This window comes from Pseudorasbora parva, chromosome 13, assembly GCF_024679245.1.
Source record: "Pseudorasbora parva isolate DD20220531a chromosome 13, ASM2467924v1, whole genome shotgun sequence".
NCBI classification, from domain to species: Eukaryota; Metazoa; Chordata; class Actinopteri; order Cypriniformes; family Gobionidae; genus Pseudorasbora; species Pseudorasbora parva.
In genome coordinates, this window is record NC_090184.1 from 43,637,883 (window position 1) to 43,657,279 (window position 19,397).

Below are 19,397 nucleotides of genomic sequence, written 5' to 3' on the forward strand. Positions count from 1 at the left end.
TCACCAGTGTGAGTACCCGTGATCACCACCAGAGGGCACTCCACCCCGGACTGTCACTCTATCACAAACTACATTACCCACAATCCTTTCCCCGGACTCATTAGCACTCACTGTTTACACCTGTGTCTCATCACCTCATTACCCCTGCCTATAGAGCCTGGTTATCTCTGTCATTCATTGCAAAGTCTTTAGTGTCACAACTGCATTTCTGAGCGTTTCCCTGGTTTCATGTATCTTGGTCTTTGATTTCTTGCCTTTTCCGTGGATTACCCTTTTCCCTGTCCCTTTTCTTTTGTTTGCCTTTTTGGACAGATTTCCTGTTATGACCTTTTGCCTGTTCTATGGACTACGACTTGGCATTACCCTTCAATAAATACTGCGTTAGGATCTCCAACCTTCTGTCTCAGAGCGGTTTGTTACATTAATGCATGTCTGGTCAATAAAAGTAATAATTTCTCTCTCTTTTTAAAGCTACACTGTGTAACTTTTTTAGTTTATTCTTAGCTAAAAACACTTCTTTCAAAATATATGTGCTCATTAAAGGGGGGGTGAAATGCTGTTTCATGCATACTGATCTTTTTACACTGTTAAAGACATGGAATCCCATACTAAACATGGACAAAGTTTCAAAAGTTAAGGTGGACGTTTGATGGGAGTATTTCTTTGTCAAAAATACTACTTCCGGTTAGTCATAAGTTTCGGCAAGTTTTTTGCGATCATGCGTCCCCATTGACGTTAGTGGGGGCGGAATTTCCTTGAATGGGCCTTACGGACAATTCTACCGGAAGCGTGTGAGAGAGAGAGAGAGGGAGAGAGCGAAAGCAACAGGCTATGCCCATCAAAGCGCTCGTAGGCTGCGCTGCACAGGTAAGCACAATTAACAATGACATCAAAAAGTGCGTTTTTGGTTGCCAGACCAAGACAGTCCTGCACAGATTCCCCCAAAACCCCGCGGTAAGGCAACAGTGGATGGAATTTGCTTTTCCGGATCAGCAACTGAGTTGCGCGAATGTTTATATCTGTTCGCTGCATTTCGGTGCCGACTGTTTCATAAACATGGCCCAGCATGACGCCGGATTTTCCAATAGCCTAATGCTGAAGGATGGAGCAGTCCCAACGTTAGAACCGCGGGCGGTGAGTTAGACTGCTTCAAATGTCTGTGTCTATGCTCATCAAGTAGCCCAAACATGATCACGTATAGTTACTATATATATTACTATATATAGAAATTGATCAATGGAGCATGCGATGTGTAGTGCGTGTACATTTGTTTAGCTGGCCACTATATGTGTAACTTTATGTTTGTGTATTGTAAAAGCACTCCAAACAACAATACACAAAGAGGGGGGAAATATGTTGAACTAAATAAGCACGCTTCTTCATTCAAATGCGCTACTATTCCGTGTCTTTCTATGTAAACACTAACTTAACCTGTCTACACAAACCACGCGTAAACACACAAACACACGTGCACAACTGCACTTCCCACATGTACACCTTCAAAGACAAAAATACGACGATATAATTCAAGTATAAATATGTAAATAACACAAGCCGCTAAGCATATTATATAGTTAGTGTATAACTTGTACCACATAGAGACGTCCTGCTCTAGTCGTTTTTGCTGCTGCTCCTGTTCAACTGCAGCCTCTGGGTCTGATTCCGGATCATAGATGTATGGCTGTATCTGATTAAAAGCCATATTTTTATTTTGAATAAAGTTTTTTCCCCGCTGTTAGGGATGACACAGCTTTACGACGCACTCGACTCAACACAATAGCAGCAGCGAGCACACGTCATTATTTAGCTCCGCCCACACGATACGCCCCCACCCGCTCGGCTTTTTTCGGAAAGACTCGGAACAGCGCATCTTTCTTATATAATTATAAAAAAAATAAAGACTTTTCGGAGATATGCAGGATGCAATGCTACTCTATAGGTACTCAAGATTGACATGACACTGACTGAAACTGAGTGTTTCACCCCCCCTTTAATGTATATTTACTTCTTTCAAGTAATAAAGTATTCTCGTAAGTTTATAATATGCCGTTGATAATACATACGGGTGAGGGGTTCGGATGGCGGTCGCCATGTTGCCCCTCCATCTTGAAAGTACAGTAGCCAAAGAGGGACATACCCATAAATTCAAGCTTCGCCTTTCGCGTTTTAACACTCGATGGCACTGTGTCGAATGTGAAGAGGAGGATTGCCATGTTAATCTTGGACTAAATCGGCCACCGTAGGAGTTAAAACGAAATCAGAATTGAGAGGAACAGAAACTAGGGGTGCGTTCACACTTGTAGTTCGGTTAGTTTGGTTCGTTTGGTCCGGACCAAAAAACAAAACATATAGTCCTGGTCCGCTTAGCGTTCACACGGGCATTTTTAACAGCGAACCTAAAGTTACCGAACCAAAGGCAAAGGGAGACGGTAACAACCTGATTGGTCGGCTTATATGACGTAGGAGCTCGCTTACCGAACATTGAAAACAATGCTGTGTGCGGATTACACGCGGGCATTTTATGCGTGTACATATGGCATTATTTTTTACCAGAGAACTCATGAAAAGCTCATGAAATGTTCAACACATTTAAAACAACGCTGTGTGCTGGATTAAACGCGATCATTTAATGCGTGTAGCCTACATATGACATTATTTTTTAGCAGAGAACTCATGAAGAGCTCATGAAATGCTCAAAACATCCGAAACAACGCTGTGTGCCGGATTAAACGCGATCATTTTATGCGTGTACATGTGGCATTATTTTTACCCGCTGAGAACTCATGAAGAGCTCATAAAATGTTCAAAACATTCAAAACAGCAGCAGGATTTCCTCCGTTGTGCAGAACAGAGACGGCCGCTGTCGTCTGTACCTGCTAATAATGGGCAACACAGGAACTTTGATGAGAAGAACCAGGTATGCTTTTTGTGTGTTTTTTCTAGCATTTTTGAAACATGCTCGTCTGACCAAATATTGATTAGGCACTTCCTCGTTGCTCCACGTTTGCCCTCTGACGTTATAGTTATTCATTTTGGATACACCGATCTTTCTGCGTCGTCAAATCAGCCGCATTATGCGTCGCATCTTGTGACATTATACCTCCGGTTTTTGGTCCGTTTACATGTCTTTGGTCCGTGTTGCGTTCATATATCAATCGAACCGCACCAGAGTTCGTTTGGAAGCGGACCGAGACCCATCTTTTTAGCGGTCTTGGTCCGCTTGTTTGGTGCGCACCAGGGTTCGGATGGCAGCGTTCACATATGTTCAAATGAACCGCACTAACCGAGCAATCGCACCAGGGTTCGTTTTAATCGAACCATACATGACAAGTGTGAACGCACCCTAAGGGTGCGTTTACACTTGTAGTTCGTTTAGTTTGGTCCGGACCAAAAAACAAAAACAAAACATATAGTCCTGATCCGCTTAGCGTTCACACGGGCATTTTTACATTTACATTTACATTTAATCATTTAGCAGACGCTTTTATCCAAAGCTACTTACAAAAAAAGGGTAGAGCAATAGAAGCAACGAAACAAACAAAGCCAACAACCTGTAAGAGCTGTAAGAAATCTCAATTAATTAGCACAGTACACAACTGTTTTTTTTTATTTATTTATTTTTTATAGCCAGCTACAACAAATACTCACGTACGGAAAATACAGAACACTGGATTTGGATAGCTATGATAACAACCCATTAGGACTAAGGCTGATGCCCCAGCTGTTGTCGTTAATGCGGATTCAGTGGCTCAATGGGTTGGTTTTGTATGGCATTCTAGCTAAACGCGCAGCAATAGCCATCGACAGCAAAAACTCACGTACGCAAAATACAGAACACTGGATTTTGGTAGCTATGATAACTATGTAACATACCCGCCTGAAGGCACAAATCCGGATGAGAGACGTAGATATGATCAGTAAGTGCTATTCTGTATTGGTCAAGTGCAATAGGAAAAGTGCAATTGGAAAAGATGTGTCTTAAGATGTTTTTTTAAAAATGGCTACAGACTCGACAGCACGAATTGAGATCGGCAGGTCATTCCACCAGGTGGGAACGGTCCAGGAAAATGTCCGTGAGAGCGATTTCATGCCTCTTTGGGAAGGAACCACGAGGCGCCGCTCATTCGCAGAACGCAAGCTTCTGGAGGGTGTGTAAGTCTGAACAATTGAGTTTAGGTGTAATGGTGCAGAACCAGTGGTTGTTTTGTAGGCGAGAACTAGAGCCTTGAATTTGATGCGAGCAGCCATTGGCAACCAGTGCAGTCTGATGAAGAGAGGCGTAACATGCGCTCTCTTCGGCTCATTAAAGACCACTCTCGCCGCTGCATTCGGGATCAGCTGCAAGGGTTTGATAGTGCATGCTGGAAGCCCAGCCAGAAGAGCATTACAATAATCCAGTCTGGAGAGAACAAGAGCTTGAACCAGGAGTTGTGCAGCCTGTTCTGATAGGAAGGGTCTAATCTTTCTAATGTTGTATAAAGCAAATCTGCAGGACCGGGCTGTTGCAGTAATGTGGTCAGTGAAGTTTAACTGGTCATCAATCACAACTCCAAGGTTCCTGGCTGTCCTTGATGGAGTTATGGTTGATGAACCGAGCTGAATGGAGAAATTTTGATGAAGTGCTGGGTTGGTTGAGAAAACAAGTAATTCTGTCTTTGCAAGATTGAGTTTAAGATGATGCTCTTTCATCCAGTCAGAAATGTCTGTCAGACAGGCAGCGATACGAACACTGACTGTAGGATCATCTGGTTGAAATGAGAAGTAGAGTTGAGTGTCATCAGCATAGCAGTGATAGGAGAAGCCGTGTTTCTGAATGACAGAACCTAATGATGACATGTAGATGGAGAAGAGAAGTGGTCCAAGGACTGAGCCCTGGGGAACCCCAGTAGCTAGATGATGTGACTTAGACACTACACCTCTCCATGACACCCTGTAGGACCTACCAGAGAGGTAAGACCTGAACCACTGGAGGGCAGTTCCTGAGATACCCATCGTCTTAAGTGTTGACAGGAGGATCTGGTGGTTAACTGTGTCAAAAGCAGCAGACAGATCCAGCAGAATGAGCACTGAGGATTTAGAAGCTGCTTTTGCCAGTCTCAGTGCCTCAGTTACCGAGAGCAAGGCAGTCTCAGTCGAATGGCCGCTTTTGAAGCCGGATTGGTTGTTGTCTAGGAGGTTGTCCCTTTCAAGAAACATAGAGAGTTGATTGAACACAACTCGCTCAAGGGTCTTTGCAATGAAAGGCAGAAGGGATACCGGTCGGTAGTTTTCTAAAAGTGCTGGATTCAGAGAGGGTTTCTTAAGCAGTGGGGTTATCCGAGCCTGCTTAAATGCTGTGGGAAAGGTTCCCGTAAGAAGAGAAGTGTTGACAATGTGAGTGAGTGCAGGAGTGATTGAAGAAGAAATGGCCTGAAGGAGGTGAGTGGGTATAGGATCAAGTGGACAGGTAGTAGGGTGATTGGTTACCAGCAAACCTAAAGTTACCGAAGCAAAGGCTCAGGGAGACGCTCACAACCTGATTGGTCGGCTTATATGACGTATATCTCACTTACCGAACATTCAAAACAACGCTGAGTGCTGGTTTACACGCCATAGGCCATACTCTCATCGGCCACCGTAGAGGTTAAAACGAAATCAGAATTGAGAGGAATGGAAACTAATATTCACTGGATGGTCATATACCTTTACACCGCTAGATGGAGGAAAATATCACAGTGTAGCTTTAATTTTACCAGAAATGTTTGAATGGTATAGTGGTTTCCACAAAAATGAACCATGAACCAGCAGCACAACTGTTTTCAACATTGATAATAATCATAAGTGTGTTGATCATCATAATCCTCATATGAGAATGATTAGTGAAGGATCATGTGACACTGAAGACTGGAGTAATGATGATAAATTCAGCTTTGATAACTGGATATAAATCACACTTTACTATATATTCACATAGAGAACAGATGATCTACATCAGAATAATATTTCTGAATAACTTTTTTTTTACATTGCATAAAATCTATGGAGACTTAATGCACAAGTGTTTGTAGTAGGCTACATAAACCAATCATAAAATTGGCAAAAAATTATAGATATTAGTGGCTATTGTTCAGCAGTGTATTTGATATATTACCGAATTAAAAGCAAGAGATGTGATAAATTATATCGGTAAAAAAAAAAAGGTATTACGACATTTCTGTCCCCCTCACTTCTGAAAAGATGGCTACGCCCCTGCGTATGAACACAAATGCAGTAACATGCAAGATGACAATATTAGTTATAAACGTAATTAAACAGTTTTATCTTCATGATAATCAATAAATCACTGTTGTGGTGAGGGAACTGTTGTAAGATGAGCCAGAGAATATCTGCTATATTGTCTGGCTCATCTGACAACAGTTCCCACACCAGCGATTTATAGATTATCATGACAGAATACGCTAATCAATGACTGAAGATAGTTGGCTCATAAATTCATCAACTATCCATTCAGAAACGTCAAAAGGCTTAACAGTTTCTGATATTTTCATTGCATGTCTGTGTGAGGTAATCGGAGCTGCTAACATGAGCTCTTGAAGCTCCGCCCTCTTCAAGAAAGAGGGCCGGTATCTGCAGCTCATTTGCATTTAAAGGGACACACAAAAACTCAAGTGCATTTTTGCTCACCCTCAAAAAGTGATAATTTTAACATGCTGTAAAAAATGTTCTGTGGGGTATTTTGAGTTAACTTCACATACACACTCTGGGGACATCAGAGAATTAAATAACAAGCGTCAAGTAAAAAGAGGCATTATAGGTCCCCTTTAACCACTCCAGCAACATTTTCATTTAGAATGTGGTAATATGCAGTAAAATGTATGGATTTAGCTGTACTTGAAACTACTGAATGAATAATTGTCACTGAATAATAATTGAACATCATAACACTATGTATCTTCTGTAGAGCTGCTTTATTGTTGAAATTGACGTTGTCACAGGACTCACTTGTTGAGGTTGTGAGGGTTTGGTAGGTGTTTGGAGAACCGAACTTCTCCAGTCAGATCCTCGTAAACCACAATATCATCTAGTTGTTTCTGCAACAGCTTGCCGTGCCTGAGGAAAAGAGAGCGGTGTGAATTCAAACAAACCTGGATTTATTTTGCAACACACCCTTCAGCGCTGGCGTCGGTCTTGATTTTTCTTACGTTCTCAGAGTTTACATTTTAAAAACAGTCCATGTGGTGAGAATACTGGAGCACGGCCAATCACAGTACAGCGATCTCCGGAATAATAAACTATTGCGGCAGGAATATTATCTTTACTCAAAACATAAGAAGTTAGAACAATAGTGCGTCATGCAAGTTTATCAAAGTCTGTTCTGCCTGAAGCACAGGAACTCTGGCTCAAGCTGTCAGGTCATGACTTATGAAAGAGCGGCTCTACTTTTGTTTTGAGTCCCGCTATTGGATTAATTTACATACAGAAGATAGCATCACACTGATGCCACTTTTACACTGCATTTAAACTGAAGAGCGAGTACACACAAGTGCCCCTATTATACTTTTTCGATTACCTTTCCTGTAGCTGTTTGAAAATGTAAAAGTGTGCGACAAACAAAGTTATTTTGAATTGATTCTGATCTGCCTGAAACAAGTCATCAGTATTTCCAAACTCACTTCCCGAAAAATACTTGCATAACGATGTAACAAATTTGTATATGTAGCTGAGACTGAAAGAGTTTGGGATTTTGGAAATGATACGGAAAAACAAGTCATCCTTTCTCTTTGTAGACTGAGGGCTCGATCATACACCCGATGCAATGCGACGCCAGATGCAACACGAGTGCACTGCAAAAAATGCTTTTCTTACTTAGTATTTTTGTCTTGTTTCTAGTCTAAATATCTAAAAGTCTTAAAACAAGAAGTATTTACTAGACAATTAAAAGTAATTGTCTTGTTTTGGGGAAAAATAACTTAAAATTAAGAGTTTTTGCTTAAAATAAGAAAAATAATCTGCCAATGGGGTAAGAAAAATAATCTTAACTCAAACAGAAAACAAGATTATTTTTCTTACCCCATTGGCAGATTGTTTTGCTTATTTTAAGCAAAAACTCTCTTAATTAAAGGAACACTCCACTTTTTTTGTCCCTTAGACAAAACTTAGAGTTAAACACTTAATTTTTACCGTTTTTGAATCCATTCAGCCGATCTCTTTATCTGGCAGTAGCACTTTTAGCGTAGCTTAGCATACATCATTGAATCGGATTAGACCGTTAGCATCGTGCTCAAAAATGACCAAAGACTTCACTATATTTTCCTATTTAAAACTTGACTCTTCTGTAGTTACATGATGTACTAAGACCAACAACAAATGAAAAGTTGCAATTTTTTTAAAGATCGATATAGCTAGGAACAATTTTCTGTGTAATATCACCATAGACTGTAAAAAAAATATGGACGTAGTGTCCGTGACGTCACCCATAGGATTCTGATAAGCCGTTCTGAAGCTTAAAGTATGGGCGAGCTGGGCGTTGCCATCTTGTGAGCGAGTCAACGCGTGTCACTCCCGGATAACAGAAAATGGGCAAAAAGGTGGGATGTGGGCGGAGCTGAGGTGACGCAGTAACTATAGACGGCGGATAAATGGCTATCCACTTGTAACCACGCCCTTAATTATGCAGAACCTTAAGGCTTTATATAACGGAAACGAATGAGTTATAAAAAAATTCACCCCCCTCAGAGTTGTCATGAAGATCAAAATTAGCCTTATAAGCCAAAACCACAATTTGTACCAGGCTGTAAACATGTTTTTTTCTGCTTTAAAGTTGAGAATTTAAACATGGGGCTCAATGAGATTCTGCTCCCTTCTGGAGCCTCCCTCTAGCGGCCAGTTGAGGAATTACAGTTTACATTACTTCCGTAATGGCTTCAAGAGAGATCGCGGGAGGTTGCCGCTTGAATATCACTGCACTGCTTCACCCATGTTATGGCAGCAAAGTTCCCTGATTCTTACGCAGGAATGAGAGAATAGTTCCTATCTATAATCTGTCTAAAAATCTAAACTTTTCATTTTCCGTTGGTCTTAGTACACGATGTAACAACAGAATAGTAAAGTTTTAAATTGGAAAACTATTATCTTTGAAAAAATGAAGTCTTTGGTATGTATGCTAAGCTACGCTAAAAGTGCTACCGCCAGATACAGAGATCGGCTGAATCGATTCAAAAACGGTAAAACTCAACTGTTTAACTCTAAGGGACTTGGAAAATAAGCCTTTTTCAAAAAAAGTGGAGTGTTCCTTAACTGTAAGTTATTTCTTCTCAAAACAAGACAAATACTTTTGCTTGTCTAGTAAATACTTCTTGTTTTAAGAATTTTTAAATGTTTGGACTAGAAACAAGACAAAAATACTAAGTAAGAAAAGCATTTTTTGCAAATTTCAGCCCGACGCTGTTCTCATTTTCACGTCCAGCTCCACACTGTTTAAATATCAAAAGCACTGGCGTATCTGTTCACCCATCTGTGTGTGTGTGTGTGTGTGTGTGTGTGTGTATCTGTTTACCCATTGGGCGTCTGGTCTAAACCAGGTGTGTTCAGGAGCATTGTTGGAGCGTTGCTATTTTGAGGAACTGAAAACGACTGCACCATTGACCAACACACACCTGCTCTTAAGTCAATAGTGCAGTATGTTTTCAGTTATTTAAAGAGTGTGTTAGTAATATGAGCCTATAGGCGGTGCACAACACGTATACACTCTAGTTATTACACACACAAGGAAGCGCAGCAACACACAGTTATTTTTAAATATTCAAAACAAAAGGATTCCTCTCTGGAGAAGCGTTCAGTTGTAAATAGCGAATCTGCCATGGTGCGAGCACAACTGGCTTTTAAAGGGAATGGGAGATGAGACTCTGATCGCCCAAAACACACCCATGACGCTATAAGAGACGAGGGACAACCCTTTTACTCCACAAGCTTTTTCTGTCGTTAAACTACCAAAAAGTGGATTTGGACATATCTTAAGCAGCTACACCACGAGCTTTAGACCATGCACGCAGAACGTTAAAATCAGGCCCTGAATCTGACAACGAACCATTTTTTTTGACCTTGGATGCATGTGAACCTGTTCAAGAAGACCCCAAAATAAAACTAGGAACCTTTAAAATAGCATAATACGGAAGCAGAAATGAAAGCTGCTGTTCTCTGCGTGTTTTTCCGTCGACTCCGGTCACGTTCTAATGTAAATTGTGCAAGCTTATTTTGTCAAAAGCGCATCTTAATACCAGGTGTAAACGGCCTAAAGACAACCATCAGATCTGCGTATCAGACCTTACGGTGTAAAACACTGAGGGCATAATTACCATTGCACGGGTTGCCAGTTTGGTAGAAAAGGCCTGAATCCTGTGATACACTCAAAAACCAGCGTCCCGAAACTCCAGTAATCCACCGCCACAGTGTACTTCTGCTGTTCTAGCAGCTCAGGGGCCTGAGAGAGACGGACACGATACTTTATATCAGTAAAGATGAGATGCTAAACAATCAAAAAGTCTGATGATTTGATGAACCCACCAAATACTGCAGCGTCCCAACAAACGACGTGCACAGGCTGCTCTGGTCCAGCTCTTTAGCGTAACCCAGATCTATGATCTTATGGACCAACTACAGGAGGCAGGAAACATTCATGCTTCTTCAATTTAGCAATAAAATATGATAGTAAAAACACTGGTGTCTAATTGCTTTTAGAAACAGAATTAATCCAAAATGAAATATTAAAGCATTTAATTAAAAAACATTATTATTTAGTGAATTGTATCATTTTAGCACTCACCCTTTTTTCTCCCTGTTGAAGGACGATGTTTTCTGGTTTGAGGTCTCTGTGTATAATTCTCATCCCATGGAGGTACGTCAGCGCCGAGGCTGGAGAGAGACAGATTTTTATTGGCTGTATTTACATTTTAATGAGATAATCAGGGCTTGACATTGTATTTCAGCAGTGGCGTGTAACGCAGTCACTCCTAGTCCCTTTGGCGGGTTGAACTTTAGATATATAATATTATACATTTTTGAATAGTAGTCTTTTAAAAGGGGCCTTCAGGACAAATGTGGGCAAATAATTTAAAAAAAAATTGTTTCCTCAATCTAAGCTGTACAAGATTTGGTTACTTTTCCTAAGTTTATCACCTGAACATGCACAAAAATAATTGACTCGATTCAACGATGTTTAAGTGGTTGGGAATAACTCAAATTTGGTCCTTTTGTGGACAAAAATGGGCACTAATATGAAATGAATGGGAAATACTATATTTGTCCAATACAAATAAATCCAAAGCAATGCAGATCATACATACACATACATGAAGGGGTGAGCCTATACAATCCCAATGTGGCACACACAAACACACACACATCCACAAAAGCATCGCATTGAAAGCCATTGAATAAGCCTAAAACACAGCAGGTTTTTTTCATTTTACTGTCAAATAAAAAAGTCACTCACATACACAAACAGAGGAAGTTAATGAGCCAATCACTGAGCATGTATGGCCGCACAGTACACAAATACTGTAATGTGACAGTGAGGGAAAATTACCATCTGGCATGGATCGCGCGTGGGTGTGATCACATTAACATTGATGAGCTGAGCTGAGCTAGGAGAAACTGTGCATCTCTTTAGATGCATACATTACAGATTACATTGCAGGGGAATATTACCAACTCATGTACCTGTGTATACAGATGGATCAAAATCAGACAGTCGGGTATCGGCTGCAGTAGTGATTGGGTCAAAACGCTATGGAAAATGCATTTCTGGACAAAGTTAAAGGGGGGGTGAAATGCTGTTTGATGCATACTGAGCTTTTTACACTGTTAAAGACTTGGATTCCCATCCTAAACATAGACAAAGTTTCAAAAACTAATGTTGGACGTTTGATGGAGTATTTCTGTGTCAAAAATACTCCTTCCGGTGTCTCACTAGTTTCGGAGAGTTTTTTACGAGTATGGGTCGGCTTGACGTTAATAGAGCGGAAGGTCCTTGTATGGGCCGTACGGGCTCTTCTCCCGGTAGGGTGCGTGCGCGTGACCAGAGCGAGAGAGGAAATGCACGCGCATAAACACTCCCTCTGCTGCAGATCCAGTCGATCCAGGCGCCACGCTCCCCTTTATTCCTATGGGTGACGTCGAGCGACTTCAACACTTCAGCACAGCATTCTGGGAAGGCAGCGCTGCATTTGAACCGATTTGAACGCAGAAATGACGGGAAGCTTCACAACATTGCGGATCTCCACGGTCACTGCTGTCACAGGACTTCACCAAATCATACCAAAGAAGTGTGTTTTTGACGGAGCGGTCCCAGCGATAAAGGTTCGGTCCTGCTTTGGAAGCAGCCGGTGAGTAAAACTGCTTCAAATGTCTGTGCTGTTGGCTCGTCGCGTGAGTAAACATCAGTAAACGACACGATCGCGTGCTTCGTCATTCAAATGGGCTAACGGACTCTATTGTGTTGTTCTATGTACACTAGTCTGACGTGCAAAGAGTAAATACAGTCCATACCACAGAGACGGACGTCCTGCTGTTGCTGCTTCTCCTGTTCAATTTATTTCAGCCTCCGAATGATTCTGGATCATATATCTATTAGCGGAGATCGATAGCGATGGGTTTCTCCACGCTTGAGGACGTCACCGCTTTGCGCACTCGTCATTCTTTAGCTCCGCCCACACGATACGCCTCCAGCCGCTCGTTTTTTTCCGGAAAGACTCGGTACAGCCTATATTTCTTTTATAAATATAATAAAACAAGACTTTTTGGAGATATGAAGGATGCAATACTACTCTATAGGTACTCAAGATTGACATGAGATTGACTGAAAATGAGTGTCCCCCCCCCCCTTTAAATCTTCACAGCTGAAGCTTGTGCATTACTTCTAGCTCTTGAACAAATTAAGAAGGAAGAACAAAGCAACTTTTTAATTCGCACAGATTCTAAATCCTGCTTCAAGCACTTGATTCTTTGAAAATTGAACATCCTATAATTAATAGCGTAATAAGGAAAGTGGACTCTTTAAAGAAACAAGATGTTAATATTGTTTTTTGTAGGATACCAGGTCATATGGGATTGACTGGTAATGAACAAGCAGATAAAGCAGCAAAGGACGCACTTCAGTTGGAAATGACAGAATGTAAAATACCAGCATCTGACGTTAAACCCATATTGAACCTGTACATTTACAACAAATGGCAAAGGGAATGGAACGAAATGTGTAAATAACCAATTATATGAGGTCAATCCAGTTTTAAATCAAGGAGTTATTCGTTATTATTTTGAACATGTATATACAACCTGGTCATATCTGAGATGCCGAATTGGACATTGAAGACTCACTCATTCATATTTTTTGAAGGGGGAAGGAAACCGGTTTGTGATTTGTGTGAGAATTTCATGAGTATAAAACATATTTTAATAGAATGTCCTTTTCTAAATAATATTAGACAATGGTTTTATTCAGAAAACACATTAATTGATATTTTTAAAAAGGTTTCTCCTGGAGTCATTTTAGATTTGTTGTCAAATATTCAAATGAAAGATTCTATGCAATTGTTGTTATTATGACTGTTGTTACTGATATATATGCCTGAGTTTTGTATAGTGATTGTTTTTTAAGATATTATTGTAAACAATGTATTGAAGTGATACTGTTGATTGCCATGAATATAGCCATTGCTGCTAATATGGCATTAAATCATAATACGTTTCATGTTTCTGTGATAAGTATCTACTGAGGCCACATTTATACTGCAGGTCTTGATACAGTTTTGATTTGGTGACTATATACTTTTTTGGGACAACCCGCTTACATCATCTTTTAAAAGTGACCCGTATCCGATATTTGCATTTAGAGTATCCACTGGAGAAACAGCCCAAGGCGGAAGTTAAACGGTTAAATATACAATGGATGCAGAAGAGATGACTATTCAATGGTTTGCTTTCCTTTTCTTTAAAGGTCAGCAAAACATCGTCCTCCATCGTGCCATTACTGTCATGTGATCGCAGTTTTTATCCACCCGAGTTGACGTCATTCGCCTCCATCTCTTTTTCAATGACGGTCAACTCGCATTTATTGGGAAATATCCAAATTCACGCGGCATTTTCCTGCTTACGCATTCACATGTCATATCCGATCTGTGCCACGTGAGAGGGAATAATCAGAATTGGGTCACTTAAACCATACGGTGTCAATGGGGCCTGAGTTTTGAGAGAGAGAGAGAGAGAGAGAGAGAGAGAGAGAGGAGAGAGAGAGAGGAGAGAGAGAGAGAGAGAGAGAGGAGAGAGAGAGGAGAGAGAGAGAGAGAGAGAGAGAGAGAGATGAAAGCGCACCCTGCTTATATTCTTTATTTTACAAAAACACAAGGATTTGTTTTTATTGTGAGAGAACACAAATAAAACTAGATGTATGTATGCATGGCCAAAAATGATGAAGTATTTTAAGTTGTTTCCGCTGACATGAGAAATAATTGTGCGATGTGTTATGAGGGTTAAAGTGTATGACTTTATTTCTTCTGTGGAATGCGTCTCTGGATTTTGTCCATATTTTATTTTGGGTTCTGCAGAAGATATAGCCTTACAGACTTAGAATGACATGCATACTAAATGATGACCGTAATTAGGCTTCGTAATAAATTCTCAATAATAGTCCTGTAGGATCAGGGTCAAACACCTGCCGATTTTACTGGAAACATGACTTCCACATGAACTGATGATCATGTTCATCTCATGTTTCATTTAGGAAACCGCAGTGTTTTCACTTGAGAGGAAACTAAACAGGATGAGGCTGGTGACTAAATCCAGGTTCATCTTTGTGATTTAACAGGAAAATCTCTGGTGGACCACAGAGTGACCGTAGATAATGTAACAGCATTTGTGACCTTTCATTAGATCCTGTTTGAGCTTGTTCATTCCTGATCAAGTGTACACAAAGAGAATCTACTCAGAGTGAAACGGCAGATGTACTACTACGGGCCAGATTTACTAACAACTTGCGTCAACGCAATCCCTCTTTTAGTGTTTAAAACTACTGTCAGGATTTACTAAATACACTTAGGGACAAATTATCACTGAAAGGTCATGGACAGGGTTATTTTTGCTGCTGACCTCATTGCATAGGCATTTGTAGGAGTTTCACTTCCAGATGCGAAATGTATGGGAGAAGAGTATTTAAATTACTCATGCAAGGTGATTTACTAAGGTTTGCTCTCATCCATTTACTGGTGTTGGTGAAATTTTATTTTCAGCTCAAAAAAGGCATGTCTTAAACCAGATGCTAATTTGTAATGGTGGGATAACATATCAATATGGCAATGTATTGTTGTCCTTTTCTGTGCGTTTTGTTTAAATTGATATGCTGGTGTCAAATATCGATGTTTAAATTGGTAAAATAAGGCTCTCTAAATAATTTCCCATGCTCTGCATCACTACTTGATGGCTCTTTGAGGTGGCGCTCAACACATGAATGAGGGAAACGTGAATATAAGTTAACTAGCCCAGTGTGCAGACGAAGAAACATCAACAACAACAAAAACGCAATTCTAAATGTTTTTCTGATGCAAGACTTTTATTTTGAAAGACGTGCGTAAAAACAACTGTTGACGCTTCTGTCAGAGTGCCTGAGAAAAATCAAGCGGCAACCTCCCGCGGTCTCTCTTGAAGCCAATACGGAAATAATGTAAACTGCAGTTCATCGACTGGCCACTAGAGCGGCTCCAGAAGGAGCAGACTCTCATTGAGCTCATGTTAAAATGCCCAACTTTACAGCAGAATAAAACATGTTTACAGCCTGGTACAAATTGTGTTTTTGTCTATACGGCTAATTTTGACCATCATGAAGGGGTTAATTTTTTTATAACTCATTCGTTTACATTATATAAAGCCTTAAAGTTCTGCATAATTAAGGGCGTGGTTACAGGTGGATAGCCATTTATCTGTTGTCTATAGTCATTGCATCACCTCAGCTCCGCCCACATCCCGCCCTTTTGCCCATTTTCTGTTATCCGGGAGTGACACGTGATGACTCGCTCGCAAGATGGCGACGCCCAGCTCGCCCATACTTTAAGCTTCAGAACGGCTTATCAGAATCCTATGGGGGACGTCACGGACACTACGTCCATATTTTTTTACAGTCTATGAGAGAAACACATTGTCCTAATTCAGTATCTATGGTGAGATGTTGGTGTCTATCGTTATTTTCGTAACTTGTTACGAAATAAAAAGTCTCACCTCATAAAACGAACTTTCCTGTCCTGTCGGATGTTATACTATGCGTGTTTCGGATTGTGTTTGCGCACTTGCTTTGTCCAGGCTAGAAAAAAGCTTTTTTTTGTCCTGATTCAAGTGTTTAGAAACCAAATTTGAGACGGCTGTTGTTCATTGGTGATTTCAAACATGAAATTTAAAGGCCTCCTGAAATCAGAATGTAATTTTTTTTTTTTTTTTTTTTTTTTTTTTTACAATGTAGGAAATGGTGAGAGAATGTCCTACATAAAAACGGAAAATGTACTGGTCATTTTCTGCCAGAACATTATCCAGTAATATTACGAAAATTTCCATTAACCCTTAAAACACAAACTAATGCAGTGTGTAATTAAAAAACAACAACATGTAAAACATATTCCTTCATATTGATACAGTACATTGTGCCTATTTTTACTGACTTTTTTTACAGTGTAGTATTGTGTATTCACCATGGTTTCCATAACCCCAAAATGCCATGTCATTTTCACTGTTATTTTCTTCTATTTTTAAATGATTGCTGGCTCATACCAACGTAATTGTATTAACATAACTAGTTTGGGATTGCTATTTAAAGCCGTACCTAATAGGCCTGCTGTTTATTTTTCAGTATTAGTCATATTCTTACTAATTGTGTGTAGTTCATGTTAAAAGGGGATTTTTTAGTGTGAAATAAACTTGCTTTAAAGTGGGTCATGGCTTAACCAGGGGAAAACATGGGTCTCATGACCAGAGGTGTCAAAAGTACTCACATTCATTACTCAAGTGGAAGTATAGATACTAGGGTTTAAAAATACTTCTGTAGAAGTTGAAGTATCAACTCAAGCTTTTAACTTAAGTAAAAGTGTAAAAGTACTGGTTTCAAAACTACTTAAAGTATAAAAGTAAAAGTAATGTAAGGAAAAAAAATGCTATTAAAGACAAAAGCTTAGGCCAAACCACAGGGGCCTATAGTGCACTACCCCACCTCCTCAAAAAACATTTTTCTAAAGGCCATAATGACTATAATGTTATATTAAAATGTTAATGTTGAAAAATTTGGGAGGCACTGGCTACCTGTTTCAGCCGCATATATAGGCCTACCCATTGAAAATGAATGCATTTTAGTACAATGGAAATATACCATTATGTGTACTGCTACGCATTAACATGTGTTTCCTGAAGCGGAAGATATGATGACTAGTTGCCTATAAGTAATGTTATCAATAACCTTTATTGGAATGTAAATGTAGGCTACATTTGTGATCAGTGTTGCCAGATTGGGTCGACGCTTTAGAGCCCTACGGGCCCTGACTTTTACACCCCTAACCTCATACCCACTGTCGGCCGCTGACTGCTTGGTTGTCACTTTAAAAAAAAAAAAAAAAAACAAACAAATAATCCAAACATTTTTCTAAATTAACTTTAATAAAGAAACTAAACAAAATATAACTACTTGGACATTACAAAAAAAAGCTGAACTATTTTAATGACTGCAGGAGTGTGTCATAGGATTGTGCAGGGCCTGTGCAGGGCTCAAAGCTCAACAAAACCAGCTCGCTTTCCTCCTCTGTCAATATATAGTAAAATGCAATTTATTCCTGTGATCAAAGCTGAATTTATCATCATTACTCCAGTCTTCAGTGTCACATGATCCTTCACTAATCATTCTCATATGAGGATCTGATGATCAACACACATTTATGATTATTAGCCTTTATGCATTGCCAAATGCAGACATGCATTTAATTGATCACAAGTAATATTGTTAATATTACAAAATATAATAATTTATTTAATAAATGCAAATAAATGCTGTCCATTGAACTTACTATTCATCAAAGAATCCTGAAAAATAAAATGTATCATGGTTTACACAACATTTTATAGCAGCACAACTGTTTTCAACAATGATAATAATCATAAATGTTTGTTGATTATAAAATCATCATATGAGAGTGATTAGTGAAGGATCATGTGACACTGAAGACTGGAGTAATGATAAATTCAGCTTTGATCACATAGGAAAAAAGCTGTTTTAATTTGGTCTGTTAACTTAATCTGTTTTAACTATTTTTGATTAAATAAATGCAGCCTTGGTGAGCAGAAGATACTAAACATTAAAAAGCTGCATTATTCATATGATAGGCCTACTTTATTTTCAATAAATAGGCTACAATCAGATGGCTTGAAAAACACACATAAAGCATATATTTTCGCACTCGTCTGATTGTCTTCGTCACGTTTCATCACTCATAACGATTGTTTTCCTTCAGCTGCAGCTCCAGCGTGACTGGATATTACCTCTACGAATCCACTTTTGGACTTTGGACTTTCTGTGAGAGTGCCCTCCTCATATTTAGATGCGAATAAAATGACAGGTCATGCATAGATAATTTTTTGTCTCTGATTTTAAATCTTAATGTATTCACATTGGTTTCTATATAAATACACTTGCCCGTGACCTCAAAAAGCGCTCTATCAACCGAGATTAGAGCAGGCTGTCTTTAGCGTCCCTGTTAATTTGGCCGCCGCCGCGCAGGGTAACGCTGGTTCGAATCCCGCTCGGAGCGGGTCGACTAGAATCTGTGAGACCCAATAAAAGTGCTGGGGACGAAAATACCTTTTTATTAAAAGTGAGGGGGACACGTCCCCCCCGTAATCTACGCCCATGCCACTGCCAAAATGCATAATTCATTGATACTGTACAATAATCCGCCGACAAAAAAATAACAATGCGCTTAGCTTTGCTCTGACAAAACTACAGTAGCCTACCCTTGTGAAGTTCATAGAACATGCACTTACCACAGTCAAAACTGATTCATCATTGATTCAAACCTCTTTCAGCAGCTGTTGGGGTTGCTAGTTGCAGATGTCCTGAGTGTGTATATTATGATGGACAGGAATCATGATTATATTTATAAAGAGTCTTCGAGTCACAGGTGTAATCCACGTTTTCTGTAGAAACGGCTTTTATATATATACTGTATGTATGCCACTTTAGCATAGCGATCACTTGAATACATCTACGACGAGTTATCGCACTAAAAACCTGGCTGTCATGAATGAGCGCGTCTGCTGCTGATTGACTGAAAGTGCTTGCTAGTCCGCTGGAACCCGCCCAATCTGGCAGCACCGCGTGCGTAGTAACCAATAGGGTGTTG

The 19,397-nt window shown here is 39.9% G+C and overlaps 1 protein-coding gene across 1 annotated transcript in view; it reads right to left on the reverse strand.

Moving 5' to 3' along the window:
* Nucleotides 1–19,397, reverse strand: part of ikbkb (inhibitor of nuclear factor kappa B kinase subunit beta) — a 67,789-nt gene that overhangs the window by 19,603 nt on the left and 28,789 nt on the right. The window contains exons 6-9 of the mRNA XM_067414520.1: nt 10,802–10,890; nt 10,543–10,632; nt 10,335–10,459; nt 6,982–7,089 (exon numbers count right to left, since the gene is read on the reverse strand). Coding sequence (XP_067270621.1) covers nt 6,982–7,089; nt 10,335–10,459; nt 10,543–10,632; nt 10,802–10,890 — 412 coding nt within the window. The remainder of the gene's footprint in view (nt 1–6,981; nt 7,090–10,334; nt 10,460–10,542; nt 10,633–10,801; nt 10,891–19,397) is intronic.